This window comes from Geospiza fortis, unplaced genomic scaffold (assembly GCF_000277835.1).
Source record: "Geospiza fortis unplaced genomic scaffold, GeoFor_1.0 scaffold121, whole genome shotgun sequence".
NCBI classification, from domain to species: domain Eukaryota; kingdom Metazoa; phylum Chordata; class Aves; order Passeriformes; family Thraupidae; genus Geospiza; species Geospiza fortis.
In genome coordinates this window covers 2,619,001-2,645,488 of record NW_005054346.1, presented here as the reverse complement: position 1 = coordinate 2,645,488, position 26,488 = coordinate 2,619,001, and the positions used below count along the sequence as shown (strand labels likewise).

The 26,488-nt window shown below is 38.1% G+C and overlaps 1 protein-coding gene across 1 annotated transcript in view; it reads left to right on the top strand.

Moving 5' to 3' along the window:
* Positions 1–24,495, top strand: part of LOC102036813 (serine/threonine-protein kinase Sgk3) — a 33,369-nt gene extending 8,874 nt beyond the window's left edge. The window contains exons 3-17 of the mRNA XM_031058654.1: positions 3,358–3,441; positions 5,330–5,402; positions 8,196–8,271; positions 13,998–14,085; positions 15,957–16,006; positions 17,057–17,114; positions 17,893–17,976; positions 18,074–18,205; positions 19,404–19,516; positions 19,730–19,766; positions 19,872–19,958; positions 20,726–20,821; positions 21,350–21,505; positions 22,550–22,639; positions 23,097–24,495. Of these exons, the coding sequence (XP_030914514.1) occupies positions 3,358–3,441; positions 5,330–5,402; positions 8,196–8,271; positions 13,998–14,085; positions 15,957–16,006; positions 17,057–17,114; positions 17,893–17,976; positions 18,074–18,205; positions 19,404–19,516; positions 19,730–19,766; positions 19,872–19,958; positions 20,726–20,821; positions 21,350–21,505; positions 22,550–22,639; positions 23,097–23,267 (1,395 nt within the window). The 3' untranslated portion in view covers positions 23,268–24,495. The remainder of the gene's footprint in view (positions 1–3,357; positions 3,442–5,329; positions 5,403–8,195; positions 8,272–13,997; positions 14,086–15,956; positions 16,007–17,056; positions 17,115–17,892; positions 17,977–18,073; positions 18,206–19,403; positions 19,517–19,729; positions 19,767–19,871; positions 19,959–20,725; positions 20,822–21,349; positions 21,506–22,549; positions 22,640–23,096) is intronic.
* Positions 24,496–26,488: the final 1,993 nt, after the last annotated feature.

The window sequence follows — 26,488 nt, the reverse complement described above, 5'->3', positions numbered from 1 at the left end:
GAAGTGCTTTCACAACCAAGCTTTCGAATATTATCACATATATTTTAGGATTTGGTAACAGAAGTGAGGGTCATACTAAACTTCATGGTGGAAACTGTGAATTCCAGCATGTGTCAGTGCTGTTACTGTGTCCCCTGTGCTGTAGCTGTGCGTAATGACAGAATCCCATCAGTACTTTGACAGGGAGTGAGAAAGGGGTACAGGGGGAAGCAGCTCTTAGCAAATTTGTGGTAGGTATAATTGTCTCTTTTGATGGCCACACTATTGCCATTTCTGTAAAGAGCAGTAAGAGAGGTTTTCACTTGGGGTGAGAAGAAAGGTCAGAGTGATAAAGGCTAGGAAAGATTTCAGGTGACTGTGTAGTCTTCACCTTACCATTGCTCAGAGGGTGTTTCACTGCTGCTTCTGAGACTCTTCTAGAATCTTACTGGTCTGAACAGAAACTGATTTTCAGCTCAAACTTTTCAATGGCTCACTTAATGCTGGCATGGAAACAACACAAGTATGTGCAACTTAGCTTTTGCTAGCTCTGCTTTTTGCCCTCACACTCTGATAAAGCATTTTTAAAAACAATCATGTCTCTGAGCAGGCATCATTCTGATAATTAAATGAGCTTTTCAGTCTTGTCTCTGGAAGTGAACTTCTCATACCTCCTGAGCATTTTCATGATCTTTTATTGAATATTGGATTTGGTTTTGTTAAATACAGCATACTTTTGATATATTTACTACTACTTTTTTTTGTCTTTTTTCAAATGACTACATGTTTGCATCTTTTGGGTTCTGGCAGGGAACCTTTTTTGCTCCCATTTAATGCATGGCAACCAGCCTCTGTAAATCCACACTAGTTCGCTGTCTCTCATTTTTCAGAAGATTCAGCATTCACTTTCTCCATAAAAGGAATAAAGTATTTCCTTGTTTTGGACCATATCTAGCCTATATTAATTGCTCTCTGTCCTTGCTGCATATTAGGTCATTCTTTTGCCTGTTTTGACAAATAGCTTTGTTTTGGGTTTCTCACTTTTATCCCTATGCTGTTTGATGTCTGAGGCTTAATTTTCTCTTCTGACCTGTTCTCATCTCCCTTTACACCCTGATCATATACAGGCTTATTAAAAAATCTCTTTCAAGAATGCTGTTTGTCTGATTAAATCTGAAAACTTTGTCTCAGACCTGTGATGTATAATGTTAATCCCCAGCCCTGTGGAAATTGGGAGTTGGGGTTTTTTTTGTTTTTATTTGTTGACAATAAATAGTTTCCTTACTTTCTCAATGATTGCTCTGTCAAAATTGGAAAACAGCCTACCTTTTTATTTTTTCTTTGTTTAATAAAAATCAAGCATTTAATCCAGGAGGATGAGCTACTACAAACAGAGTTGAAGGCTTTTAATTTCAGTGACTTCTTTTGTGAAGAAATTCTGCTGCATCCAGAAATAGCTGGATCCTGTCCTTTCTGTATCTAGGAAGACATTTTATGGTTTTCAGGAATTCTGTTGTTTTTCTTCCTTTTTATTTTTCTCAAAGCTTTGTGGTTTTTACCCACATACTATGAGTTGTGATGCATCATATCTATGCTTAAGGAGTTTTCTAAGACCAAATTTGGATTAGGAATAATTAGACTTGAAAAGCTTATTATCTAAGTAAGTCTACATTCCTCCCCCCTACCTTTCTAGAAATAAGCATTGCACATCTCTCTAATCATTACACCGTAGCTGAGAGTAGTAAGACAGCCCTGACATGTCATGGTTTTAGTTTTTATCAGATTCTTAGTGGGTATTTTGTGTTTTCTTACCACTCAGTGTGCCCATAACTGTTGGACTTGAAACTGTTCCTTGGTTGGGGTGTGCAAGAGCTTTGTTGTGTGAACTGGATGACCTCATACAGGTTTTTCTATGCTCTCTTGTGTAAAAAATGTTGATTGTGTCATTGTTCTGCAGCTACTCTGAGAACAAAACTGTTTAAATTTAGCGGTTGCCAAGGAGGTGGATATCATCTCGTATCCTGAGTTATGCTTGCCTGTGCACTCTGCTCTCTGTGCTTCTGCCCAGCTACCTTGGCCCTCTGCTCAAGTGTGTTGGCATTGATGTGCTGTGCAGTCGTGGGGAGCAAAGGTGTTTTGTGTTTGAACACTGCTTGCAGGATTTGACTGCTGTGTAAGACCCAGTTCACGAGGACAGAGCTTAAGTTTTGCAGCTGAAGCTTTCGCTGCCTACAGCGTAGGGAGGCTCTAGAAGGGGAGTGGGTAGGTTTTATGCTAACACTTGTTTAGCAGTATGAGGCAAAGTGGGTTTTCTTAGAAAGTCTCATCAGCATTCTGCTGGATGCTTCCATTCAGCTTCCTGTGTCCCCCAGGGCCAGGAACTGAGAACAGCTTATGTGAGCAGTTAGCACAGCCTGACTGCAGCCCTCAGGCTGAGGAACCGATGGTGGTGGCTGCCACTTCCACTGTGGGAGTTAGAGACAGAGCCAAGGTGCTGCTGCAGGGCAGGAGGGAGACTGGGGCATTGGTCCAGTAGTCTGCTTTGGGAATTAGCAGTGCTCTGCACTCATTTCCTTGCTGAGCCCATCCTCTTCCCTGAAGGAATAGCTTAGCTCCTTCTGGAGGTACAAGAAAGTAGAGAAGTGAAGACAGCTGTTGCCTGAGAGAGGAGAAGCCTGTTGGACACACAGCTGCCAGCCAGGTTCATGAATCCAGCGACTGACAATCTGTCTAGTTACTGAAGTCCTCTGTGACATGGCCTTTGAAATGCCTGAAGTGTGCAGTGGGTTCCAGCTATACCTCCCTTCATCCCAGTGCTGTGTATTATGTTAAATAGGCTGTATTTCTGCCACAGCACCATTTCTTCCTCCCTGAACAGTTGTGCCATCTGCCAGGATTCTTCTGTATTCAGGGTGTTCAAATGAACAGTTATCTTCATACCTTCCATATGTACTTTCTCTTTAGGTTTTGGTGAAGGCAGTCTTCAGTATTTTTAAATGCTTTGCTTCTTAGTATTCGTCTTTATTATGAATTATTGAGTTGTTAACAAATTTCATATTAAATTTTAATAGACTACTATCTGATGGTCAGATGCTCTTTTTGGATATTAACTGATTAATGAAACTCCACTAAATCAATTTTGGTGTTTGTTTTCGCTTACCTGGTGTTTAAAAAATTTCTGCAAAGTACCAGATTCTTTTAGTTGTTCTTTTAGTCATTTTTGTTGATGTCTGTGTGACTTAGCTGTAAGAAATACATGGTTTGATAAGTGCATTTACACAATAAATTTAACAACCTGCCCTTAACTTTCACCACGAGATTAAACCTGAGAAGTTTTACCAAGCTTTGTGGGCAATAACACTGTCCTTGTTCCTACAGGTTTACAAAGTGTTGGTCTCTGTTGGCAGAAATGAGTGGTTTGTCTTTCGACGGTATGCAGAGTTTGATAAACTCTACAACACGGTAAGCAAAAAGCAGGCTATGAAATCATGCCAGAATAGCAGAGTAACACTTGCAGCGTTATGGTTTGAGTTAATCCTCTCTTGAGGAATTTGAGTCAACATTTAATAACCATAGGAGTCTAATTAAAGAAGATGATGGAGTGGGTTTTTTTAAACTTCAGTTTGTTTGAATTTTAGACTCAAAATCCACTTATTTGTCACATTTTTTATAGTTCCTTGGCATCATAGCTTAATGAAACTTCCAGCTTGGTTGTTGTCAAAACATATAAAATGTGCTTTTGTTCATGATAAAAAACCCTGCAAAACATCTAGATAGATACATTCCTCCTAAGCGTTTTTCTTTGAAGTACTGAAAGCAATGAACAAATCCTTGTTTCTTAATAGAAATTTTGTAGTCAGTCATTGATGGCAGTTCATACCTGCAGTTTCAGAGCCAGTATGGTTTTTTGCACAAAAAAATGTGATCAGTATTCCCAAAAAAATAGCCCCCTTCAGCAACTAAGTATGGATTTCTTTGTTTGTTGCTAGAAGAGGGTTTTTGTGTAGTGGGCAAGTGGGGTAAATACTTGTTTAGCTGTGAGTATGAGTTATGTGTGCTGTGTCTATACTTTCCTCCAGTTCTTCACGTTTAGAGACCATAATTTTTGCTTTAACAAAAGCGGAAATAATTCCCCTCTGATTCTCATACTAAAATATTACCAGCTCCTTATTTGTGCCTTCCCTTCCACTGTCTCTTTGGGAAGTAGTCAGGCCTTTTTTCTTCTGCCTCCCTGTGCATGGATTTGCATGTGGTAGTGGTCTTCAAACACAGGTTGTGAACTTGGAAATGTTTGAGCTGAAATGCCCCCGGATTCCCTGTGCTGTGCTTTGCCTGCATGTAGCAGGGAAAAACCTGTAAGGGATGTGAAAACAGAAAATCCTCCTTTCAGAGGGAGTGTTGGTGATCCTGTTCCTTTGCCATGTTCTCTTGGCATTAGAATTGTCCTTGCTCTGCTGAAGTTTGTTCAGCCCTGGTCTCTCTGACATGGGCAGAGGTGAGGTCCTGGGGAAGCATAACCAGGAGGACATTTCCAGTTTCTGTTCAGAAATTTGTGTGTATATACACCAAAAAGAACTTGTGCTGCTAACTGAAAGAAATACTAGTGTTGCTAAGGGAAGAACTGCCAGCTACTGTATTAGAAAACTACTCCGTTAAAGAGGATGAGAGTAAGATTGCTCTTCTGGAACACTTGAAGGTGAAGTAAATGTAGTTGAGGCTTGATTAGTGCCAGGTTTGGGGTTTTTTTTTAATATTCAATTCACTGTTGTTGTGTACAATCTTCTGGTCAGTTTATCAAGTGTAATAATTGAATTATCAAGTGCAGGATCCTAAAATAGACTGTTCATCTGCTTGTAATTTTGATGTAGGGGTAGACCACCTGTGATTTCTAAAGCTTAAAGAATGTAAAACCGAGATGCCTGTATCCCCTGTATCCCACTGTAAAGCTCCCTCATACAGCCCTGTGCAAGCAAGCAAATAAGAGAAAAACAAACCCAAAAGAGATAAAGAATTGATGGAGGAAGGAAGAAAAAGAAAAGGAAAAAGAAGACTGAAATTTGGTTTTATAACCTGGGGCAAATAATTTTGCACTGTTGCTCTAGTAGTCTGTAAAATGAAGATGAGATGGCCTTTGAATTTAAAAGGGTATGTCTATTGCAAACAAACTGAGTACAGATTGTTCTGGGTATGTTTTTTTCCCCCTTGTGTACAAGCAGAGGAAATGGCATAGCGGAGCAGAATTACTAATAATCAGGTGTTCAAACTGTTCATCAGAAAACAAACAAAATGCAATTATTTCTAGGTACTTTAACGTCTAAGCACAATCCAATTTTATGTGTTTTGTTTTCAGCTAAAGAAGCAATTTCCCACCATGAACCTGAAGATTCCAGCTAAAAGAATATTTGGAGATAATTTTGATCCTGGTATGTCATCATCTTGTTATTCATTTTGTCAGTTTCTTTATATGAAAATTGATCTATTCCAGCCTACAAGAAGCTGTCTTATATGAGTTTTGCAGCAGTCCTCGAAACAGTGACTAAAGCAAAGTTTAGTCATGCTTCAGTCAAGAGCAGGAACTAGCGTGGGTAGGTGTTTTACCTTGTGATAGTGAACGAAGCATTGCTTGGTCGCCCAGTGCCTCTCTTGCACTGAAGGCTATAGCTCCTCCCAGCCCTCCCATATTCAGGATTCTCATTCTGAACTGTCACATGTGACCTCTCTCCTATAAAAACAAAAGCCAAACCCCAAACTCTTCCTTAGCGTTATCCGTAGTCCATTTTAAACTTTCTTTGTGTTACATGCCTCACAGCCATCTCTGAAAAATGAAATAACTCAAGGATTTATCTTTGAGACTTTTGACCTCTCTGTATCTGAATGTGCTTCCTTGTACAGTTCAGGTGAAAACGAACTTCTGTAAGTGGAACAACAACAGGAAGCTTGTCTGATATGAATGTTTTGTGCTCAAGATACCAGTGATAGGTGGCCATTTAGCTTGCTCTGTACACAGTGAAATACTAATGAAAGTCACTTGAAAATTCCCTTGAAGTAACCTGGGTGGCACCACAGATGAATTAATAAAAAGGCAAGTGGGAAGGCCAGACCATTGCTCAGTGTGTTTGTACTATTCATTCAAGCCATTTTCACTTCAGGCTTTTCCTGCAGCTCTTTGGACCCCTCCTGCCCTCCCCTGCTTGCTGATGTGGTCAGACTGTAGTTTCATCTCCTCCTGCATTTATTTCAATTGTTCATTTTCTCCTTTGCTGAGGAACAAATTGATCCAAAGTTGTTGAACTCTTAGGATGTGGATGTTTGGGTTTTTGAAAGTTCTGACAAACAAACCTAGTTTTTGGCAGTTAATCATCTGGATCCTGATGTAAATACTCTTCTATTTTTTATTAGAATAATCAAATACAAGTATCCAAGCTCTGATGTTCTCTTCTGATAAAGATGTAAATGATTGCCAAAAGTTCTACATGTATTTTGTCTACAGGGACTTTTTGTTTAGTTCTGGTTCCTTTTCTCTGACCTTGGGATTCTCAGAGCTGGCTGAAGACCAGAGAATGCCATGTAGTCTGGTTTGCTGTACAGGCAAATATGCAGGTGGATTTCTTGGAGCCAAATTTAGGAAACTGAAGTTTTAAAGGGGGAAAAAACCTCAACTAAAACTTTATTAAAATTATATATGTAAAACAAAGTCCTCAAACTTGTTTTAAATTTCCGTGAACTACGCTGAAATCCTTGAAGCATGAGAAACCAAATAGTTCTCAAGATGTTTCTTGCTGGGAGGCAGGGTGGAGATGGAGCCATGATGCTTATGTAAATAATTCTTTTTCTTAACACTGATTTATTGAAGCTTTGATGTAATGTTTCTGCTGGCTCCTGAAACAAGCTACATATTTTACAAATACTGGAAAGGTATTTTACTTCTGTAATCCATCCATGGGTATGCAACATTGTACTATTGCATTGAAATGCAGCAGAGTGAGACCTTTACATCCTTTTACCCGAAAGTACCAAAAATACTGTCATCTAAATTGTCATTTAAATGCTCCAGTTTTATTGGCACTTAAGTTGTTTTAAAATTAATTTTGTTTTAACTTGACAAAAATGGAACAGAAACCAGTCAGAATATAGAACCTGAAAATTTCAGATGTTACAGATGTTTTATCTTCACCAGCATGGATAGCCCTGTAGGCTTAGATTGACTGATGACGCTGTACATCTGCCACACTGAAACTGCTGATGTTGTTCACTCCCATAATATCTGTATGCAAATTTACCTTTCTGTTAGATGTCAGTTATTTGGGATTATTAAATACCCTAGGAAGGGTTCAGGGATTATATCCCTAAACAACATGGACATTTTTCTTAATGTTTTAAGTACAGCTGTTAATTAAAACTTAATTTTAATTTAAAATTTTAATAATTGTCAGTAATCTGGATATGACAGTCATTGAAATGCCTTAAAAGCTAGTGCTGGAGTTAAATATTCTTTTTTCCATACAAATTTCTGTTGATATGAGTAATGAAAGATAGGATTATTCCATTTTACGCTTTATTTTATGTTAGAACTCTATTCTAAATCCTTTGTGTGTCTTTCCATGTTACTACAGAATAGTTACATGTCTTAAGCTTTAGACAAGGGAAGGGATTCTGTGGATTATCTTTTTTTAATGTTGGAGATGATGTCCAAAATCTAAAGGAAAGTATTTTATTTTGTTATCTTCGATGGCTTTATCTGAGTGCCTGCTGGCAGGATGAATTGTGCAATTTTCCCCCTGCCATACATATATTATGGAAATATGCTGCTTGGTGGGACTGTTCATGTAAAAACTTGACTTGTGCAACTGATGGCAGGTTTTGCCTGTGGCTTCTTGGGGTTTTTGTTTCTGTGGAATCAGGTGCTGAAGGGCTCACCCCTGCAGCCTTCACTGCAGTTACACATTGTTCTTGAAGCACAGGGTGCCACTTCTAATCCACCTGGCTTTTAACATTTTTAAGTAGCGTTACAGAGACAGTGAAATTTATTCTCTCAGCTCAGTTCAATGTTTAAAGCTTGCAGTTTTCATATGTAGAACCAATCCTGTTCCAAATTAGTCATGGGCCAGTCTCCTTTTAACTGCTGTTTTAAATCCTGAAAAACCTGAATAAGAAAATAAGCTGACTGATGATTCTAATAAGCTGACTGATGATTCTAATAAATCTGTTTTTTTCAGATTTTATTAAACAGAGAAGAGCAGGACTGAATGAATTCATTCAAAATTTAGTTAGACAGCCAGAGCTATGCAACCAGTAAGTAGTTTCATTTCTGTTTTATAAGGGCTGTTGAAAAGACACGAGATGAAAACATATGTTAAATACAAGATTGCAAATTAGGTATTTAACCAGAAAATGTATTTTACCTGTTCAGAGCTCTTCAGTATAAAAAAAAACCAACTTTATGTGGCCATCCATTCAGGAAAAATCTACAGACTGAAGAGTATAAAAGTGTTTTTGTTTTCTGAAAACCAACCTATAAATCAATTTGCAGGCAATTAACAGATCTGAATTCCAGGGGTGCAGATTCCACTGTAAACTGCTGCTGTGCTGGGCAGGTGTTTGCTTTGCCAGTGGCTGTACTGTTTGAGGGCCCTGCTGTCCCTTGCTGCTGTGTTGCTGGCAGTCACTCACTGCCTGCATCCTTTTTCTGTTAAGAGCAGTTCATGTGTGCTCCAGAACCTGTTTAAAGCACGGTAACCAAGGGGCTTAATTGGCTTCCTGAGATGGTTTGGGACAACCAAGCTGAGCTGCCTAAAGGAAATGATGGATAAGCTTGTACCTAAACTCTTCCCAGCAGGATAAGCTTGTACCTAAACTGTTCCCAGCAGAGGAACTGCAGGTGTGTTCATCACTACCAGTGGTGAATGGGAGATGGTGCTAGGACAGAGTCAGCTCCAGTTAAATCTGGAGAGCCCCACTTTGTGGATGAACTCATTGCAGGGCAAACAGGCGCCTTCTTTCAGTCCGAAGCTGTAATCAGTTTCAACTAAATCCATGCTGCTTTCTAGGTTGCTTGAACTGGTAAAATGGTAAAGCTCTATGCTTAGCTTTAGTGTTGAGGAAATGTCTTTAATAAATATGCTTTGTTTAATTAGCCTATTTTTACAGCCTGAGAAATTGCCCATTTCCCACAGGAAAAAAGTAACTCTAACAGAATATCACTGCAGTTCGCAGCATGCAGTCAGATTTTCTTTTTTCACAACAAATGAACTATTTAATGTCCTATCAACCTGAAATATGTACTTCCTTTCCTTTCTAGAAAAATAAAAATAGGAGCATTTTATATATACTTCTTTTGATGAGTGAAAAAAAAAATTAGTAACAAAGTCTAATTTGGATAGATAGGAAGGATACCTTTCTACCAGAACAAGCACTATGAGGTTTGTGTTCATGGTACTATTCTTTGGGAAATAATAAAAAGCACTTTAATACAACAAATTACTGGAAACCAATCTACTTTGTTTCATTGGGAAAGGATACTGGTTTATTTAGGCCAGTCTCCTCCTCTGGTTCTCAGTATATCCAATTACCAAATATTTTTGTTTCAAAACATAAAATATTTGTTCTCCAGAGGTAAAATGGTGCTTTTTTTTGTTTTGTTTTGTTATGGACAGCATAAAGTGGTGTGCTTAAAAAAAAAAGTCATCAAACCTCAAATCCACCTCCCTACCTAAATTTTTGTGAGCTTTTAAAATTGTTTTATGCTGGAATGTAACTATGAAGAACCAATGTTCTTTAATATGGCACTTAGCTTACCTGATCCATTAAAATGACTTAAACCAGGGTTAAGACATAGGCCTGATAGTGTTTGGTGCTGATGAAAATGTGTTCAATGATAAGCTTATTAAACAGATTGCTACAATAAAACAAATAGAGACCAAAGTTTGTTTTTTACTATTCTCCTCTACCCCACCCTTAAAGAAATACTGAATTAAGCAGGAGAAAAAGCTGTCCACAGCTTTTAATCCACAGTTTAGTGCAAAAGCATTTAATTTTGTAATTTCTGTGTTGTTTCTCTTTTAATAACTGCAAGATGATTGTTTTTCTGAAGTTAGCTTTTACTTTTTGCAGTATTGCACTGTAAAAAATCATATTAATAATTATGTAATCTTTCACCTTTTCTGTTGTGCCAGTGAATGTTGTTATAGAAGAAATACCAAATATTTGATCTTGGTGCTTGGAATTTTTTATAAAATCTGATTTAAGCTACTCAAGGGGTAGGTGGTGACTGAGTCCTCACAGATAGTCCATCCTTGCATTCTTATTTTTGCTTTAATGTGCTAATTAAATTTGAAACAAGGTCAAAATCTTATGTAAAGTTAGTGATGTGCAAGCAAGACTTAGTGGGTTGTGCATTCTCACAAAACCATTAGGAAATCCACCTTCCACGGCATCTTCTAAGCATTAAAACCAATATCAGCATGTCATATATTTTCAGTCCTGATTAGGAGAATTGTTTCACTAAAAGCTTAAGGATGTTTCAAGGTGTTCTCATTTCTGGATGGGAAGGCACCTGAACATCTGAAGTGAAAAGCACAAATGTCAGATTCAATGTGTCCAAGGTGGTAATATTTACATTATTCTTTGAAACACGCAGCACTGTGTTCTTATTTTCCATCAGTGGATTTTTTTCTTGGGTCTGGCACATTTCTTGAATATTGTATCAAAGCCAGACCTTTTTGCTCAATAAAAAAATCCAAAAAAAGCCTAAGGTGTATTGGAGTGCTTAGAGAGAGACCCTGTGACAGTTTTTCCTGCAGTCCCTGCCAGGTGGAATACAGGGTGGGATCACTGGCTTGGTCCAAATTGGGAATTACGTGGATGAGCTTCAAGCTGCATTTCCTCAGACTTACTGTGATAGACAGCTTGTTCTCACAGATGGAATGCAGGTGTTCCAAGAAAAGGTAGGGATAGAAAGGGCAGAAAGGATAGAGGTCTGACAATGTGTCTCCCTTGCTGACTGCTGTCCTTAATAGGAGCTGGGAGTTTGTTCCTAGTGAGCACTGGGAGCCTCCCTAAAACACTGCACAGCTCCTGCAAGTGGGCTGCTCACCCCCTCAAATGTAGGCCTTCACTGAAGTATTAGTGCATTTAATTGCTGTCTATCAGAACATGTCCAAAGAAAACCAGTTTGAAAAACTGTATAATAGAGGATGCATTAAAGATGTAATGCAGTTATTTTTAAATAGTCCAAAGTAGCTCCTTAATGAGAATGAGAACATTTGCATAACACTTGAAGAACTCAAGGATGACAATACTCTGCAACCTGTGGGGAAACAAGTTATCAGTTCTGTAAGTGAGAAGCAGGGTCTGAATGTGTTCCTTAGAAGAGAATCAGTCACAGTTTTTCTCTGATTTCAAAATCTGATGAATATAAAAGTAAATGTGAAACCCCTGAATTGTAGAATCTTGCAGTCTGTGCTGGGGAAAGAACACCTTGCACTATATTATTGTCCTCTTTTAAAGTGTTACTGTGCTTTATTGCATTAGGGCTTTTTGAACCTTGCTTTCTGAAAGAAAGATAAAAGTGGTTTACTTTTTAAGAAAATGTGGTAAGAGGAGGGAGGAGTTGGACACTGTTACTTAAATAAAATGTGTCTTAAATGTTAAGTTTCTGTCAGTGGCTATTAATTTTACCGTTTTGCTTCAAAATTTGTGTGACCTTTTGGGTTTGTTCATATTTCTGTGTGCATCCAAAATTTTTGTGTGGTATTATACTGTTTTTGCAGGAAAACTAATGCAGAATGACTGTTACATAAGCAATGGTATTAAGCAGAGCTTGACATTCTTTTGTGTGTTTCAGAGATAATCCACAAAATAAATTTATTCAGTCAGTCATAAAAATCCAGACAAAACCAACTTTTGCTGGTAGTATATGTACCATGTATACTGAGTATCCCTTTTGAAGTGGTTTTCTCAACCCTTTTGATTCCATAGGTGAGGTTATTTTAGGAATAGTTTCCATGTATTCTTAATATATTGACTTAATCTGTGTGAGTTAATAGCATAAAAGTCATATCAATCTGTATAGCATTTTGCATAACATGCTGCAATCTTGCCTAAGAAATTTGTACATAATTTTTTTTTTTTTAATCAGTAGTTCTTTGCAGTGCTTTTAGAATTGCAAATGTGAACACTGTAACATCAGTTACAATGCTGGCTGTTGTGGAGTTGTGGGATACCCTGCAACTGTACAGCAGCCTTTTCCTGTGAATTGATATTTTTATGTTTTTCCTGCTGTGAATTCAGTAGTGAACAAAGTAACTTCAGTAACTATTTGGATGTATGACAACATGCTCTATTTAATCAGCCAGTTGTTCAGAATAATTAATACTGAAAGGTAATAAAGGTCTGTTTCTGTTTTTCTGTCTAGTGAAAAGCATTAACCATAACTTTTTATTCTTGATTTTATGATATCCAAATGTTCTGAAACTTAAATTGTTGCATCATGACCCAGTATTACTACAGTGTTCAAACCACTGTGATTTTTGTCTTCCTGGCCTCAGGATATAAGACAGATGCTGAAATAGATTAGAATTTGGAATTCATATAAAATGGGAAGTATTAAACTGAAATAATGGTGGGAAATTATGTGAATAGTCTTGTTGCTGTGCTTTAAAACTGAAAGGCTGAAGGTAACTGAGACATATTTCAAATAGGACTTAGGAATACAGAATGTAGGTGATGAAAACTGGGAGCCTCAGATAGCCTGGGATACGAGGTAGGTTCAGTAGTGCTGACAGGAAATTACAGGAGCTGGAGAAGTGTCAGAAACAGCTCATCTCTTACTTCTGATCCTCACTGATCAGAGATGTGGAGGGTAAATGGATTGAAAATAGGGAGTGCATTTGTTTCTTTCTTAAAATTACCCTATTTTATATATTCTAGGAACAGATTAAAAGAGCAGCTCCATAGTAAGCTAGTGCCTTTCTTGTACTGCATGGCTTGTGTGGAGTTTCCTATCAGTGACTGTCCTGAGTCCTTCTCAAACAACTTCGTCTCTGAAATGCAGGAAAGATTTCTTCCTTGATAAGAAGGTTGCCTTTTAGTGAACTGAAGGAACTTGAAAGATTCAAATAGTCTCTTGAAGTGGTTTGTACAGGCTATACACAATACCCATCTTTTTAGGAATTGATTTTTCCTCAGTTGTATTGCATTATTCTTTACTTGCACTGTGCTGTGGTTCAGAAAGATGTTTCATTCTTTTGATCTGTTGGACAAGCCTTTCTTCCTGGAAGAAGAAATTCTTGGAATTCTCTTGCTTTCCCATCTTTCTCTGTCCTTGTCTCCCAGCCCCACCAAGACAGAACTTGAAACCGGTGCTGAAGATAAAATGCATCTCCTTAGGTACTGTGGGAGGCCTGTTGCTAATTCCTGAAGCATTTGTGTCCTGCAGCTGACTGAAAGGATTTCTGAACACTGTTTTTACAGTGTCCAGCCAGAAGGAATTCTGAACACAGGATCACCATCTTCTGCTTTAAAGTGAATGGGGAGAGGAATGTTACTGCTGTGTATCTCTTGGAACACGTCTTCCTTGGGATACAGATGATGTATTTCATTCTCTATTGTATTGGACAATTCAGTTCATTTTAGAAAACAAAAATTTAAACTCTTCAGTTTTTGGGAAGAAAGTTGGTTTCTTGGTGGCTACTAGCCAGTTAGAACTCATGCTTTCTTCTGATAATTATCTTTAAATGCAGTTCTGCAGGGTATCCTTCTGAAGTCTTCATATACGTATACTTTAACATGTCAGGTTTTGCAAGTGAAAAGGTTTGTGCTCTATAACACACTTGACAGTTGAATTATATTGTTGTAAAAGAAAGTATTGCTTGTACACAGTTCTTAATTACCAGAACTTAAATATAAAACTTAGTGATGAGTAACTCCTCTGTATGCTGCTGTTCAGTCCTATGCTCCGTGTTTATGGCTGAAAATCTTGCAGATTATTGGTGTGCTAATGAAGTTAACTGTGTTTCTAGCCCAGATGTCAGAGCATTTCTTCAGATGGATAACCCAAAACACCAGTCAGATCCATCTGAAGATGAAGATGAAAGGAGCAGTCGGAAGGTAATAAAACAGAAGTAGAACAGTCTTCTAAATTTTAGCTACTTGAGGGCAATCATCTTAGGTATATTATTTACTGAAAACTACTGGTGTATTTTGCAATGAATCTCATCCCTGTTCTTTTAAACACTCAGTTCCACTGTGGGCTGTAAGCTATTTTTCTGTCAGGTGTGAACTGCAGAGAGGAGTAAAAGTGATTGCTGGCTTTGTCTTGCTTATTCCCCCCTTGCTATAGGGGTTAAAGAAACACGACTTTAGTCATAGCTTAGCTGTCAGAGTTTTTGCAGTCTGTTCAAAAGCTCTTGCTAAGAACATCTGGCAAGGAGCAGGGGAGATTGAATGTTTAATTGTCTTTTTGTTTGCTTGTGCGTTCTTCTTTTTTAAAGATGGGGAGAAATAGAATTCTCTCAGGGGAAAAAATGCAATCTTTCTAAAATTCACTTAGGAGGAAGGATGGATTTAATTTCATTTCACGTATAACATTGTGTGAGGTCTTTTTTGTTTCTTTTGTCAAGAAAGCCACTATATAGCTGGATGTATTCTCTGAAAATTAGTTTGCAGCCTCCAGAAACAGTGCTGTTTGAAAAAAGGAGTATTTCTAGGAAGGCAGAAGTGCCATATTTAAGCTTGTCCTCTCTATTACTTACTGCTTGGCATAAAGATGTGATATTAGTACTTCTTTTCTTACTCAGCCCCTGTTAAAGATGTAAGATTTGTTTCAGTTTGTGTGTGATCCATGGGAGATTTAGTATGTTCTGAAAGTTTCATTTTAAAGTCACTAGTTTAAGATAGAGGTTTCCTCCTCCTATGAAAGGTATTTTAAGTAATGTGGAATGATATAAACCATCTCTGGAAAATTAATGATGTGTCATGCCACAACAAATTCCAAAAAGAGAGCTACTGCATAATGGCCTGGACCCCATATTTTTGGTGGAAAATTCCCCTTATGGTTACTGTAAATGATGAAGCCAAACAACAAGAAACAAAAAAATAGCCTTCAAAAAAAAAAGTGGTTTTTACAGTAGTTCTTCTTTCAAAACTGTCCAGCACCACTGGCTCATTTCAGTGAGTAGTGGCATCCAGTGCTGCTGTCAGACCATTTTCCACTTCTGGAGTACTGGTTTATGCTGGCTGGCACCTGCCCCAGGTAACTTGTATTTGAGTGCAGTTTATTCTTCTCTAATAAATTCCAGAATCACAATGAGAGTACAAATACCACTTTTCTAAATCAAAAACAAAATTGATAAAATCACCTAAATGACAGTGGCTTCCTCTGCTCCCCATAATTTACAAATTCTGCCTGGGTGTGTACCAGTAAGATTCATGGAATTCCAGGAATTGAGTTATTTAACCTTTAATGTCAGGATAGAAAAGGTTGGTAATGTTTTTCTTGGGGTTGAAAGAATGTTCATTTCCATGTTTTTAAAAGCACTGTGTCTTTCATTAATTACTCTTATATAAACAGTGTGGGCTTAAAATTATTGTATTAGTAAAATCTTGAAGATTTTGGAATAAAAGGTAGGGAATATGTTCATGAAGCAAGTACAGAAAGGGTTAAATTCTGAATGAAGAACAAGTTGTTTATTGAAATACTCTTCAATTTTTATTTCTGATCTTTTCCTCTCTGAATGAACACAGATATTTTATTACCTTCATCTTGGAACAGGATGTGTGTAGAAAGAATTTGTGACAAGGTGATGATGGCCAGGTGTTTCAGTTCCCACTCTAGATGTTAGATCTCTTTAAAATTCTAATGTAACAAGTGTAAAGGTATGGATTGAGCAGATCAGTAGAGTATTTTGAAATTAGGATTGGTTGAAAGGTAAGAGAGAAGAAAAAGTATTACAAGTAAACTTCTTTGTTTCTCCCAACAGTTAAACTCTACCTCACAGAATATCAACCTGGGACCATCTGGAAATCCTCAGTAGGTTTCAATTCAATTGAATTTAATGTAACTCCATTTAATGTAAATTTAAAACTTAATTAAATGGGATTAAAATTAATTTGAAAACCTGAAAAGTTAGACTGACCTTGGGAGTGGTTCCACAGCTTCTGAAAACAAGCTTGGTTTATTGCATGCAAAGGGGCAGCTTGCCTTGTTGGTGCTATGACCCAGTTACTGCAGTGGTAACTCATGTCTCTGTTTGGTGTTTTCTGCAGAGTTTCTGTTCTCAGTTCTGTGTGAATCTGCTTTTCTCCTCTAGGAGATGACTGCTATTTTGGTTTTGCTTTCCTCACAGATTTGTTCTGGGCTAGCAGGAGGAAGTGGTTAATAGATTGCAGTAAGAAATGAAATACAAGAGTCCTTCCCTTCGGGGGCAATAAATAGAGAGGTGTATGGTGATGTAACTTGTTTTGCAATTTGAAAACACAGATAATTGTTTTGCTGACAGAATTGTATTCAGGAAAGAGTAAGGGAATCCTGGGAAAAACTGAAAGGAGTGGTGATGTGGGAAATGGAAAAACTGAGAGTGAATTCATACCAACAGCAAGAAGAGGCAGGTGTTAGGACCTCCCTCCTCTTACTGAAATTTAAAATGAGGGAGGGTTGGATGGAGGGAGGAATGGAACAAGTAAGAGGGAATAGATAACAAACTTGGTCCTTCCGTTCCTCATGTAAACTTTAGAATCCATTTGGACTGCTGAAAATAAGCTCCAGGAGATGTCATGGGGAAATGGAGACTTAAAAATTACAAAAAAATAGACCATGGAGAATGAAAAAATGGTCTTGCCTCTCCTTCACATCATAAGGTTAAACTTAGTAAATAAAATAAACTCAGGGGATGCAACTTGAACACTTCCCCTAGAGGAAAATGGAATTGCAAAATGAAGAAGAGTTGTGTCTGAGGACAGGTCTGCAGAAGCAGTGCTGGGTGGAACAAAGCAAAGGAGGGTGCTACACTACACTGCTGTACAGCTATAAGGCTTGTCATTTCTACCCAGATGACCTGTCTCCTTCCTAAATATCTTTTAGTGCTAAACCAACAGACTTTGATTTCCTGAAAGTTATTGGGAAAGGCAGCTTCGGCAAGGTGAGCTTTTATTCCTGTGTCTTATGGTGGTGCAAGGATGCTCTCTGGTTTCTCGTGTTCAGTGACTTGGCCAGAGGTTCCAGAAGTGGTGTTGCTCTAGGGTGGCCCATAAACTGTTCTGTTGGATCCTCATTGCTGCTGATTTGTGGCCCTGCTATTTTTTCCCTGCTGCCTCAGCCACTTGTTGGGACTCACAAAAGGGAGATTTTCCCTTTCTCATTACGGGCAGTTGGGATCCTCTGTTTCCCCTAGGGAGGAAGGGAGGTACCCCTATGCTTATGCAGCAGCTGGAATACAAATTGTGCTTTTCCTCTTGTTGTCAGGGACTGTTTGTGAAACCTCTGATACTATGGAGCAATGTGAGCAGCAGCACATTGAAAAGTGACGTATTGATATTTTACAAAGATGCGAAGGAAAATCCCTTTTGACATCTCCATTTCCAAATTATTTTTCATGTTGTTGTTTTTCATTCAATTATCTTTGCAATTTATCCCCAAAAAGCTGGAATTAATCTTGATAGAGATTTAGCAGGTCATGGAAAACAAATGTTATAATTCAGTCTTTCATGATACCACTGTTGTGATCAGTTTTTACTGAACTGTAAACTCACTCTATTGGCAATTACATTGCTGACTGACTATATTAAAAGCAAAGAAACTGTATTGTGAAAAAATAGCATGAACCCCTTCCAGTTAGGCCAAAATGATAAAATATTACCCAGTTCCTAGTATGGGAACTGCAACAATCAAAAATTTTCCTTTTCTTTTGAATTTCACAGGTTCTTCTTGCAAAACGAAAACTGGATGGGAAATACTATGCTGTCAAAGTGTTGCAGAAAAAAATTGTTCTCAATAGGAAAGAGGTTAAGAGAAATAGTCTTTTTACCAGCCACCTCCCTTGTTTTTTCCCTTAATTACAAAATCATTCCTGTTTACTTACTGATCTCTTACTTCTTGCAGCAAAAACATATTATGGCTGAACGTAATGTGCTTTTGAAAAATGTGAAACATCCATTTTTGGTTGGACTACATTACTCATTCCAAACAACAGAAAAGCTTTACTTTGTCCTGGATTTTGTTAATGGAGGAGAGGTATGTGGTGGTTTTGTTTGCATTGTAGTCTTTCTATTTTGCTAATTCTCGGTGGGAAGAGTGAAGTGATCCTTTACAATGGGCTGTGATCCACATTCTCCCAGTTTTGAAAAATCTGTTATTATCTGCTGTTGCTACAGACTTCTGTAGCTATTTGGACCCTCTTCCTGTTCTTATTGACAATTTCAATCCAAATTTATTCATGCTTGTCAGATACAAATACTGTATTTTACAGTTATATAAAATTAATTACAAATTAATCTTATGTTTACATTTTCCACCATGGAACACTGGCTTCCTCTTGCATGTGCATTAACTGAGATGCTGATATTTCAAAAGGGGAAGAAAGGAAACTGACAGCTGAATTTATTATATTGTGTCAGAGTGGGAACAAGATGGGCATTTCTCTTGTCTAATGTACCTTACTTAGACTGTATTATGAAAATCCTGGTTTGCTCTGAATTGTGATGAGAACTTAGTTTTGTATTGTTTCAGGGAAACTAAAATACACTTCAAAGCAGCTTTCAAATTGGAATGGAAAGCTGGGGTGGCTTTTTATTTTTCCTGAACTTTGTAGGCAGAAACCAGAAAACTTCATTTTTCTTAAAATCTTTAAGAGTTGAGTGTGTCCTATAGTTGAATCTGTATGTTTATGATTTAATCTTTGTCTAGACTCTGTATCTGCTCAAATTATTTGCAGCCAGACAATTCTCTGTAGTAGAGAGAACTGGTGGATCAGCTTGGAATATACATCTCACACAGTGATCTACATCAGGGTTATTTCAGAATACAATTCTATAAATAATTATGCAAATCTTTGAATACACACATTTTCAGAAATGAAAGATGACTTACTTGACACCAGGTTATATATTCTGCTTGGAGGCAATCTTGCATGAATTTAGTCTTACCAGCTTCTATTCACAGCTTAGTGATTTACTCTAGCTCCTTTTGACTAGTACTGGTTTTAAGGGAATGTGTTTGAGTTAGCTATCCATCTAAGCCACAAAAGAGAAGCAGGGAAGAGAGTGAAGTAATGACTGCGTCATGCAGAAAAACCAATTCTATTTCATTGTGCTTAAAAAAACCAAAAAAAGTGGACAGCAAAATAAATTACTCTTCACTGTAAAATTACGTTTTATTAACCTGACTTGTTTTGTCTGTGTAATGTTCTTACTTCCTATTTGCATATTTACAGCTGTTCTTTCACTTACAAAGAGAACGTTCCTTTCCTGAGCACAGAGCCAGATTTTATGCTGCTGAAATAGCCAGTGCACTGGGCTACTTACACTCCATAAATATAGTCTACAGGTAAGTTTCTGAGAGGTATCCTTGTCCTGCAGAAATTCAAAATAGGACAAATTATCAAATAAAAAACTCTACAAGAAATCATCTTACAGAAAACCTGAACATAACACTTTCTTCAAAACTTGAAGCTTTCAGCTGAAGAATAATAAAACCCCCTTGCCTCTGAAGCACTTGTGACTGCTGTTTTGATTTACTACCTTTTCTTTTTTTTAATAGGGATTTAAAACCAGAAAACATTCTCCTAGATTCACTAGTAAGTATGCAAGATGTTTTCCATGTTCTCTCACAAAATTAACACTTCTGTGTATTCACATGTTGAGCATGTTCTCTTTTTAACTTACCACTCTTTCTTAAACAGGGTCATGTTGTCTTGACAGACTTTGGACTTTGTAAAGAAGGGATTGCAACTTCTGATACCACTGCAACTTTCTGTGGGACCCCAGAAGTATGTTGACAGCTTTCATAGGTTTTTTATGAGCAATTAATGACTGTTGACCACTATTAATATTTGTGTAGCTGGAAGGTCAGATACTGTGTTTTGTACTGCTGGGAGATCTGCATTCTTTGAACAAGATGAAACCAACCCAAAGACAAGCTCCCTACACATCTATTCGTTGTTCTTCTTACTAATATGCAGTGTCTGCTGCTTGCTACCCACATGGCCATAACTCATCTCTTCCTTCCTCTGTTTTTCCAGCCCTTTTGAAATACTGTTTTCTCCCATGTCTCCTAACTGCTGGGTAGACACAAGACCATTAGCTTGTCTAACAGCTGCTACAGATTTGTCAGTATGAATCTACTTACCATATCCTGCCATTGATTCTTAGTAAGTTTATAGGGAATTAATATCTGTGCCTCAATCAGATTATTGCATATGCACAAAACTTTGAACTTCCTGACTGAGTTATTGAACTCTGTTGTCTTTTTACTGGGAAAACTGCACTGGAAAACTTAGTATGTGAAAGGTTTGAACATGCATGAGGGATTCACCAAACAGAGGATTAGAAACTTTGGTAACTTGATAAACATACTTTAAATTACAGGAAAGACCTTTGAATACAGTGAAAGATGAGTGAGGTGTAGTATTTAGCTGAAACATTTGATTATTATGAAGCAACTTTTCTTGAAAGCTTTTACTGTGAGGTGACTAAACCCTAGGTTTTATCCATGCTAGCCTAATTCTCTAAAGAACTTTTTTTTTATTCATTTCAGTATCTTGCACCAGAAGTCATTAAAAAGCAGCCCTATGACAACACAGTAGACTGGTGGTGCCTCGGTGCAGTTCTTTATGAAATGCTTTATGGGCTGGTATGTACCTGATATGTAAAGGTTGTTTTCCTCCCCTCTCCCCTTTCATTTGAAGTAACCTTTGAGTGTTGTTAAAGATGTTAACTTTTTCATAATATTGGAATATTCCATTTAAGCGGATTAACAGATTGTCCTTTGTAATTACTCCAGTAAGAATCTGTTCTTCTAGTTCTCTTGAGTTCTGTCTCTTCCCATGTGACCTTAAATAGGGAGATGGATTTGTTTTCCCATTCTCAGGCTCTTTTCAGGGAAGTTCAGTGGGAGCTTTGAAGCTGGATGGCATCTATGGCTACTTATTAGTGTGAGAACACTAATAGGAGTAGAGGAGGAGGGTGGTGGGAAGTTATCAAGTGTAAAGTTCTGGCAGTGGTGATGACTGAATTAGAAATTAGCAGTGCATAAAAAGGAGATTTCTGCTTCACTGCTAGCAGTCTTGCATGTCTTAGAGAATCACTTACTGATCATACATAATATATGAGACAGTGTTGCATGTGGCTTCAAATTCACATAGAACTTGTATTTTTTTAGCCTCCTTTTTACTGCCGTGATGTTGCTGAGATGTACGATAATATTCTTCATAAGCCCCTGGTTTTGCGCCCAGGAATCAGTCTTACAGCCTGGTCTATCCTGGAGGAACTTTTGGAGAAAGATCGGCAAAGCAGACTTGGAGCAAAGGAAGACTTTGTAAGTAACGTCCTAATTTATCAAGCCTTATTTCATTTAAAGGGACTCACCAAATTAATGTGCACAGCACAGGATTCATAGTTGGAGATAGCAACTGCATTGCTGCATCTGTCTCTGTTTTCCTCTTTTTTATTTCTTCAGTAAAGATACCAGTGGGGTCTATCCCTGGAAGTTGCTGGGGATAGGAGAGCAATGATTGTTGTGGGGTATTTTGAGCTTGGTTGCTGCTATACCTGCCAGCAAAGGAAAAACACTTGCTGGTGTAGCAGTCACTAAGGTGCACAGAAGTAGGTTTCACTGTTCATAGTGAAACTGGGAAATAATCAAAAGAAAAGGCTGTCCTGTGATAATACTAATGATTTGAAAACCAGTCTTCAGGTAAAGAGGAACACTAGTTCCATGCAAACAGCAGCTTTTTTTAGCCTTAAAATCACGGCAGACATTTCCCACTGTAGCAACAAAACCTTTGTTCACAAAAAGTTGATGTGAGAAAGTTACACGTGTCTTCAGAACTGTGCGATGAGGAATGATCTAGAGGATGTCCTCCATCCATTAGGGGTGGGATCTTTGTAGCCTTTGGTTTGCAGTCCTTATGTTAGTCTGTGGACCTTGTAACTGAGCAAGATGCAAGGATTTAGCATAGCTGTTTGCTGCTTCTTAAATAGTAAGTGTATTGCAGAGCTGTTGAAGCAGCTGCTTCTCAGACAGTGATATGCTTTACAAAAACTAACAAAACTTTAAGGCAGGAACAGATATCAACAGAAGACATTCTTGTTCTGGAGTAGACTTCAGGGTTGTTGATTTTAGGGCTTAAAAGCAGAAAGCATGATTTTAGAAGGAAAAGCGTTTATAGGGGCAGTCTCACAAATTTTAATTGCTGCTTTTACAGAATACAACTTTTATTGCAAAGTAAATTGTGAATAAACAAACTGATAAGGGCGTGCACATAAGAACTTCCCTGTGTACATGTAGTATGAAGTAATGTTTACTACGATGCACAGGATGGAGTTATGAAATATCTAAAATCTTTATTGTTTGCTACAGCTTGAAATTCAAAAGCACCCGTTCTTCGAATCTCTCAGCTGGACTGATCTTCTTCAGAAGAAGATTCCGCCACCATTTAATCCTAATGTGGTAGGTGCCTGGGGAGTGGTGATGGTGGTAATGTTTGCATTTCAGATCACACATCACAGAATATTTTGAGTTGAAAGGGACCCACAAGGATCATCAAGTCCAGCTCTTAAGTGAACGCCCCATATGGGAACTGAACCCATAAACTTGGTGCTCCTAGCACCATGCTCTAACCAACTGAGCTAATCTCCCTAAGAGAGACTTTTTCCATATTTTTTTAGGTTTATCGGATCATTAAGAATATAGGGTTTGGTCAAAACTCCAACCTCAATGAAAAAAACCCAGCCCTTTTATACCTATTTTCAGAGACAGAGTGATGTGCTTCCTTAAATTTATTTACTTAAATAGAATATAACAACAAAATACATAGCTTTGAGAGTTAAATTTGGAATCTCAAGGACAAGCTCAAGTTTAAAACACTGTATTAATTTGATGACTGACAGATCCTTCTGTTCTCTAGGTTGGACCAGACGATATTGGGAATTTTGATGCTGTGTTCACAGAAGAAATGGTCCCATACTCCGTTTGTGTTTCTTCTGACTACAGCATTGTTAATGCCAGTGTCCTAGAGGCAGATGATGCATTTGTTGGATTTTCTTACGCACCACCTTCTGAAGATGGGTTTTCCTAGGGACTGAGAAGCAAAGAGTGGTTTGGAAGTCTTGGCTTGGACTGAAATGTTAGGGTATGGACACATTCCAAAATAGCGTAAATAGTGCCTCGTCTTGTATGTAGGTTTGAAACCTATGAACAAACTTTCTCTGCTGTATAGGAAGAATTTGGGCATTTTGGATGGCTTCCTTTGGGGTTTGAACTATTTGTTCCTGCTGCAGAAAATATTTTTTAAAACCTTTAAAAAGCATTGTCTATGTATTTTTTAAGCAAAAACACTGACTGTTCTCCTCAATCCCTTCAAGTTTACATTCATACCTATCTAATTTGGCTGGCACAAACAGCAGCAAATTTAGTAAATTTATAAATGCTTTTGTACTTATTTACAGTGACTTTGTGCTTGAATTGTAACTATGCAAATTGTCTTTTGTATATCCTGGTTTAAAAAAAGGTAAATGTTTTCCCTGTTACCAGTTTGGAATATGTGTCAATTTACCTGTCAGCACTTAAATGATACATGTTAAGGACCAAGATTCTTAAAGAACTTCTGCAGAATGAAAACTTGGTCACATAAAACTGGATTGTTGCTCTTGTACTTGCTGGAGTATCCATTGACTCAACTGGATTATCTGAGATATGGGGGATTACTCAAAGCAAGGACAGAAAAAATTAACTGGATTGATTTGATAACGTTACTTATTACGTGTTCTACTTTTCTTTCTTCCCTGAGCTAAGTATGTCTATTTCAACTACATTAAAAATATTTTTGGTTAAAGCTCTGCTTCTCCAAAGATCTAATATGCAATAATCATGGTTACTTTAAAAGTAAGTCAATTAGCTTTGGCATTTTGGGGGTGGGTGGTGAGATGATCTTGCCAAATATTAGGGATTTTTCTCACAGATTGGTAGTTTAAAACACTCTTATGTTCCAAACTTTTTGTATTTCAGTGCTCATAGCTACTTGTCTTTGTGTTTCAGTTTGCACCATTTTAAAATCTTCACTTGATATTGGGGGAAAAATGTAAATTACACTGATAATTTTAAAAATGTGAAAAGCTATTGTATTTCTCATAACATACACGTGTATGGACAAACATGATTCTGAACAATTTCTGTTTAAGGAAATTTTTTTCAAACAATGCAAAAATTGACTGCAGTTACAGTGTATAAAAGGCATATAATTGTAGTAGTTTTATTATATATATTACTTGTAAATAACAACTTATTTTTGTCTGTTACTCCAAAAATGTTCAGCGTTTTTTGTTCACAAATAGATTAAGTTAAATGCCTTTATTTGAGAGAAGTCTGGTTAGATATTGATACATCATAATGATACATAAATTGAATGAATATTACATAAATTTCAGTATCTAAGTCACCTTGGTTTTGGCAAAATAAGCGGCTAAAATGAATATACTGTGTCAAGATCTGATAAGAATTGAGAACCTAGGGGGAGAGAGTGTATGAAATCATAATTATTTTCAAATAAATGTTGCATCAATACATTAGAAAAGTGGAAAGTAAAACAGGATTCCTTGCTTACCTCAAGGAGTATCTCCTAGAGCACAATCTCCTACATAGTGGTTAAGTGATGCTTAGCAGTTGCTACATGAGGTTTTGGAAGGAGTGATTGGGTAAAAAGTAAGAATTTACATTGGCAGGGGAGGAAGGAAGGAACTGTATCATTTGTGGGAGCAGAATGGTGGCTTGGCACTTATTTTCCATAGTTCTCTTCTGCAAGGGTTGAAAAAAAGCTGTTCAGGTCAACCAACAACTATGTGAATAGTTTCTTTGGCATTAATATAATTTGGACGTAAAAGCCCTGGGGTTTTTGGTTGGGGGTGGGGGGAGGCAGTTGTCAGTTGTTTTGGGTTTTGAGTTTTTTGAGTTTTTGTGTATTGGTTTAGTTGGTTGGTTGATCTTTTGTTTGGTTTTTGTGTTTTGGTTTTGGGTTTTTTTTAACATGCCTTGCTAATGGACTGGGAAACAAATTGGTGGTATGAAAGGAAGTATCCATTCTCATACTGAATTTTTAGTCTGTATGCTCCTGAAATTATTGTGTAATTATGTGGCTACTGTAACTACCTTCTCTTTATGGCAAGGAGGTACAGTGCTGTAGAGGGATGGGAAGGAGAGGGGAATACTTCAGAAATTGTTGTGGGAACTAGCACCCTTTCTAATTTTTGCCTTGAATTCCAAGATGTTCATACCTAGCTGCCTGACTGGATGAAGGGTTTGTTGTTGTTTTTTGGTCAGAATTCAGCAGTTCTTAAAAAAATAGTGTGGCAGTTGAAGTTATTTCTGGGAGAGCAGCTTCATAATTGCTTATTAAGCTTTTTCCTTTGGTGGAGTCTGCCTTTTTGGCAAAGGGTGAATGAAGTACTTAAGTTCTTTGAACTAAAGGTTAACAGACTGTTTAACATCAGGCAATAAAGCCTCACAGTACTTCTGTACCCAGTGCTCTTGTTCCACATCTCTGTGCATCCCATGAGGATGGTTTCCAAGTAATTCGTGTGTTTGGAGTGTTGTAGCTGCCTCACCCAGGGCTGATCTCTGAAAAGTGACACCTGAAACAGGTGGTAAAGCCTAGAGAGGAGAGCCAACCTGCACAGGAACCGCCTGTGCTACTCCTTTCCTGGTTTGGTAATAGAGGGAGGCAAAATTTGCCTTTTTGTGACTAGTGCAGGGGGTTTGTTCTGCCTGTCTGTAGCAGAAGGGGATTGATTGTTGCTCCCCTTGCAGAGAGGAGCCCAAGTACCCCATGAGGAGCAGGCCTTTCCCCGGTGCTGTGGGGGCCGGGAGCCGTGCTGCTGCTGCTGTGGTCTCCGATCTCTGGGCCTGAGGGGGGGAACGAGAGACCATAGGAAAAATGGACTGACTGAAAAGCACGATGGTTGTAAAAATGTGAACTCAAATACGACACAAATAAGAGTTCAGAGGAGCTCTCCCGGAGAGCTAAGTTTGGGAGTGCCTGCCATGCTAAAGGCAACAGTTAAATATGCAATGTGTCTTGATGAGAGACAATGGTTCTGTAAGTTGCCGCAGTGCTTTGCACGCTGACAGAGCCGTGTCCCGTGCCCAGTGCCCTGCCCGAGGGTGAAGGCAGGAGCTGTGTGGGGCTGAGGCGTCAGTCCCGGCGGTGGCCGCGGGGCTGGGGCAGCTGTGGGTGTGGCGTGGGCTGGGAATTGCCTTCCCTGAGGACTTGCGCTGAGCACGGGCGCTGCCCCTGCGTGGCCGAGC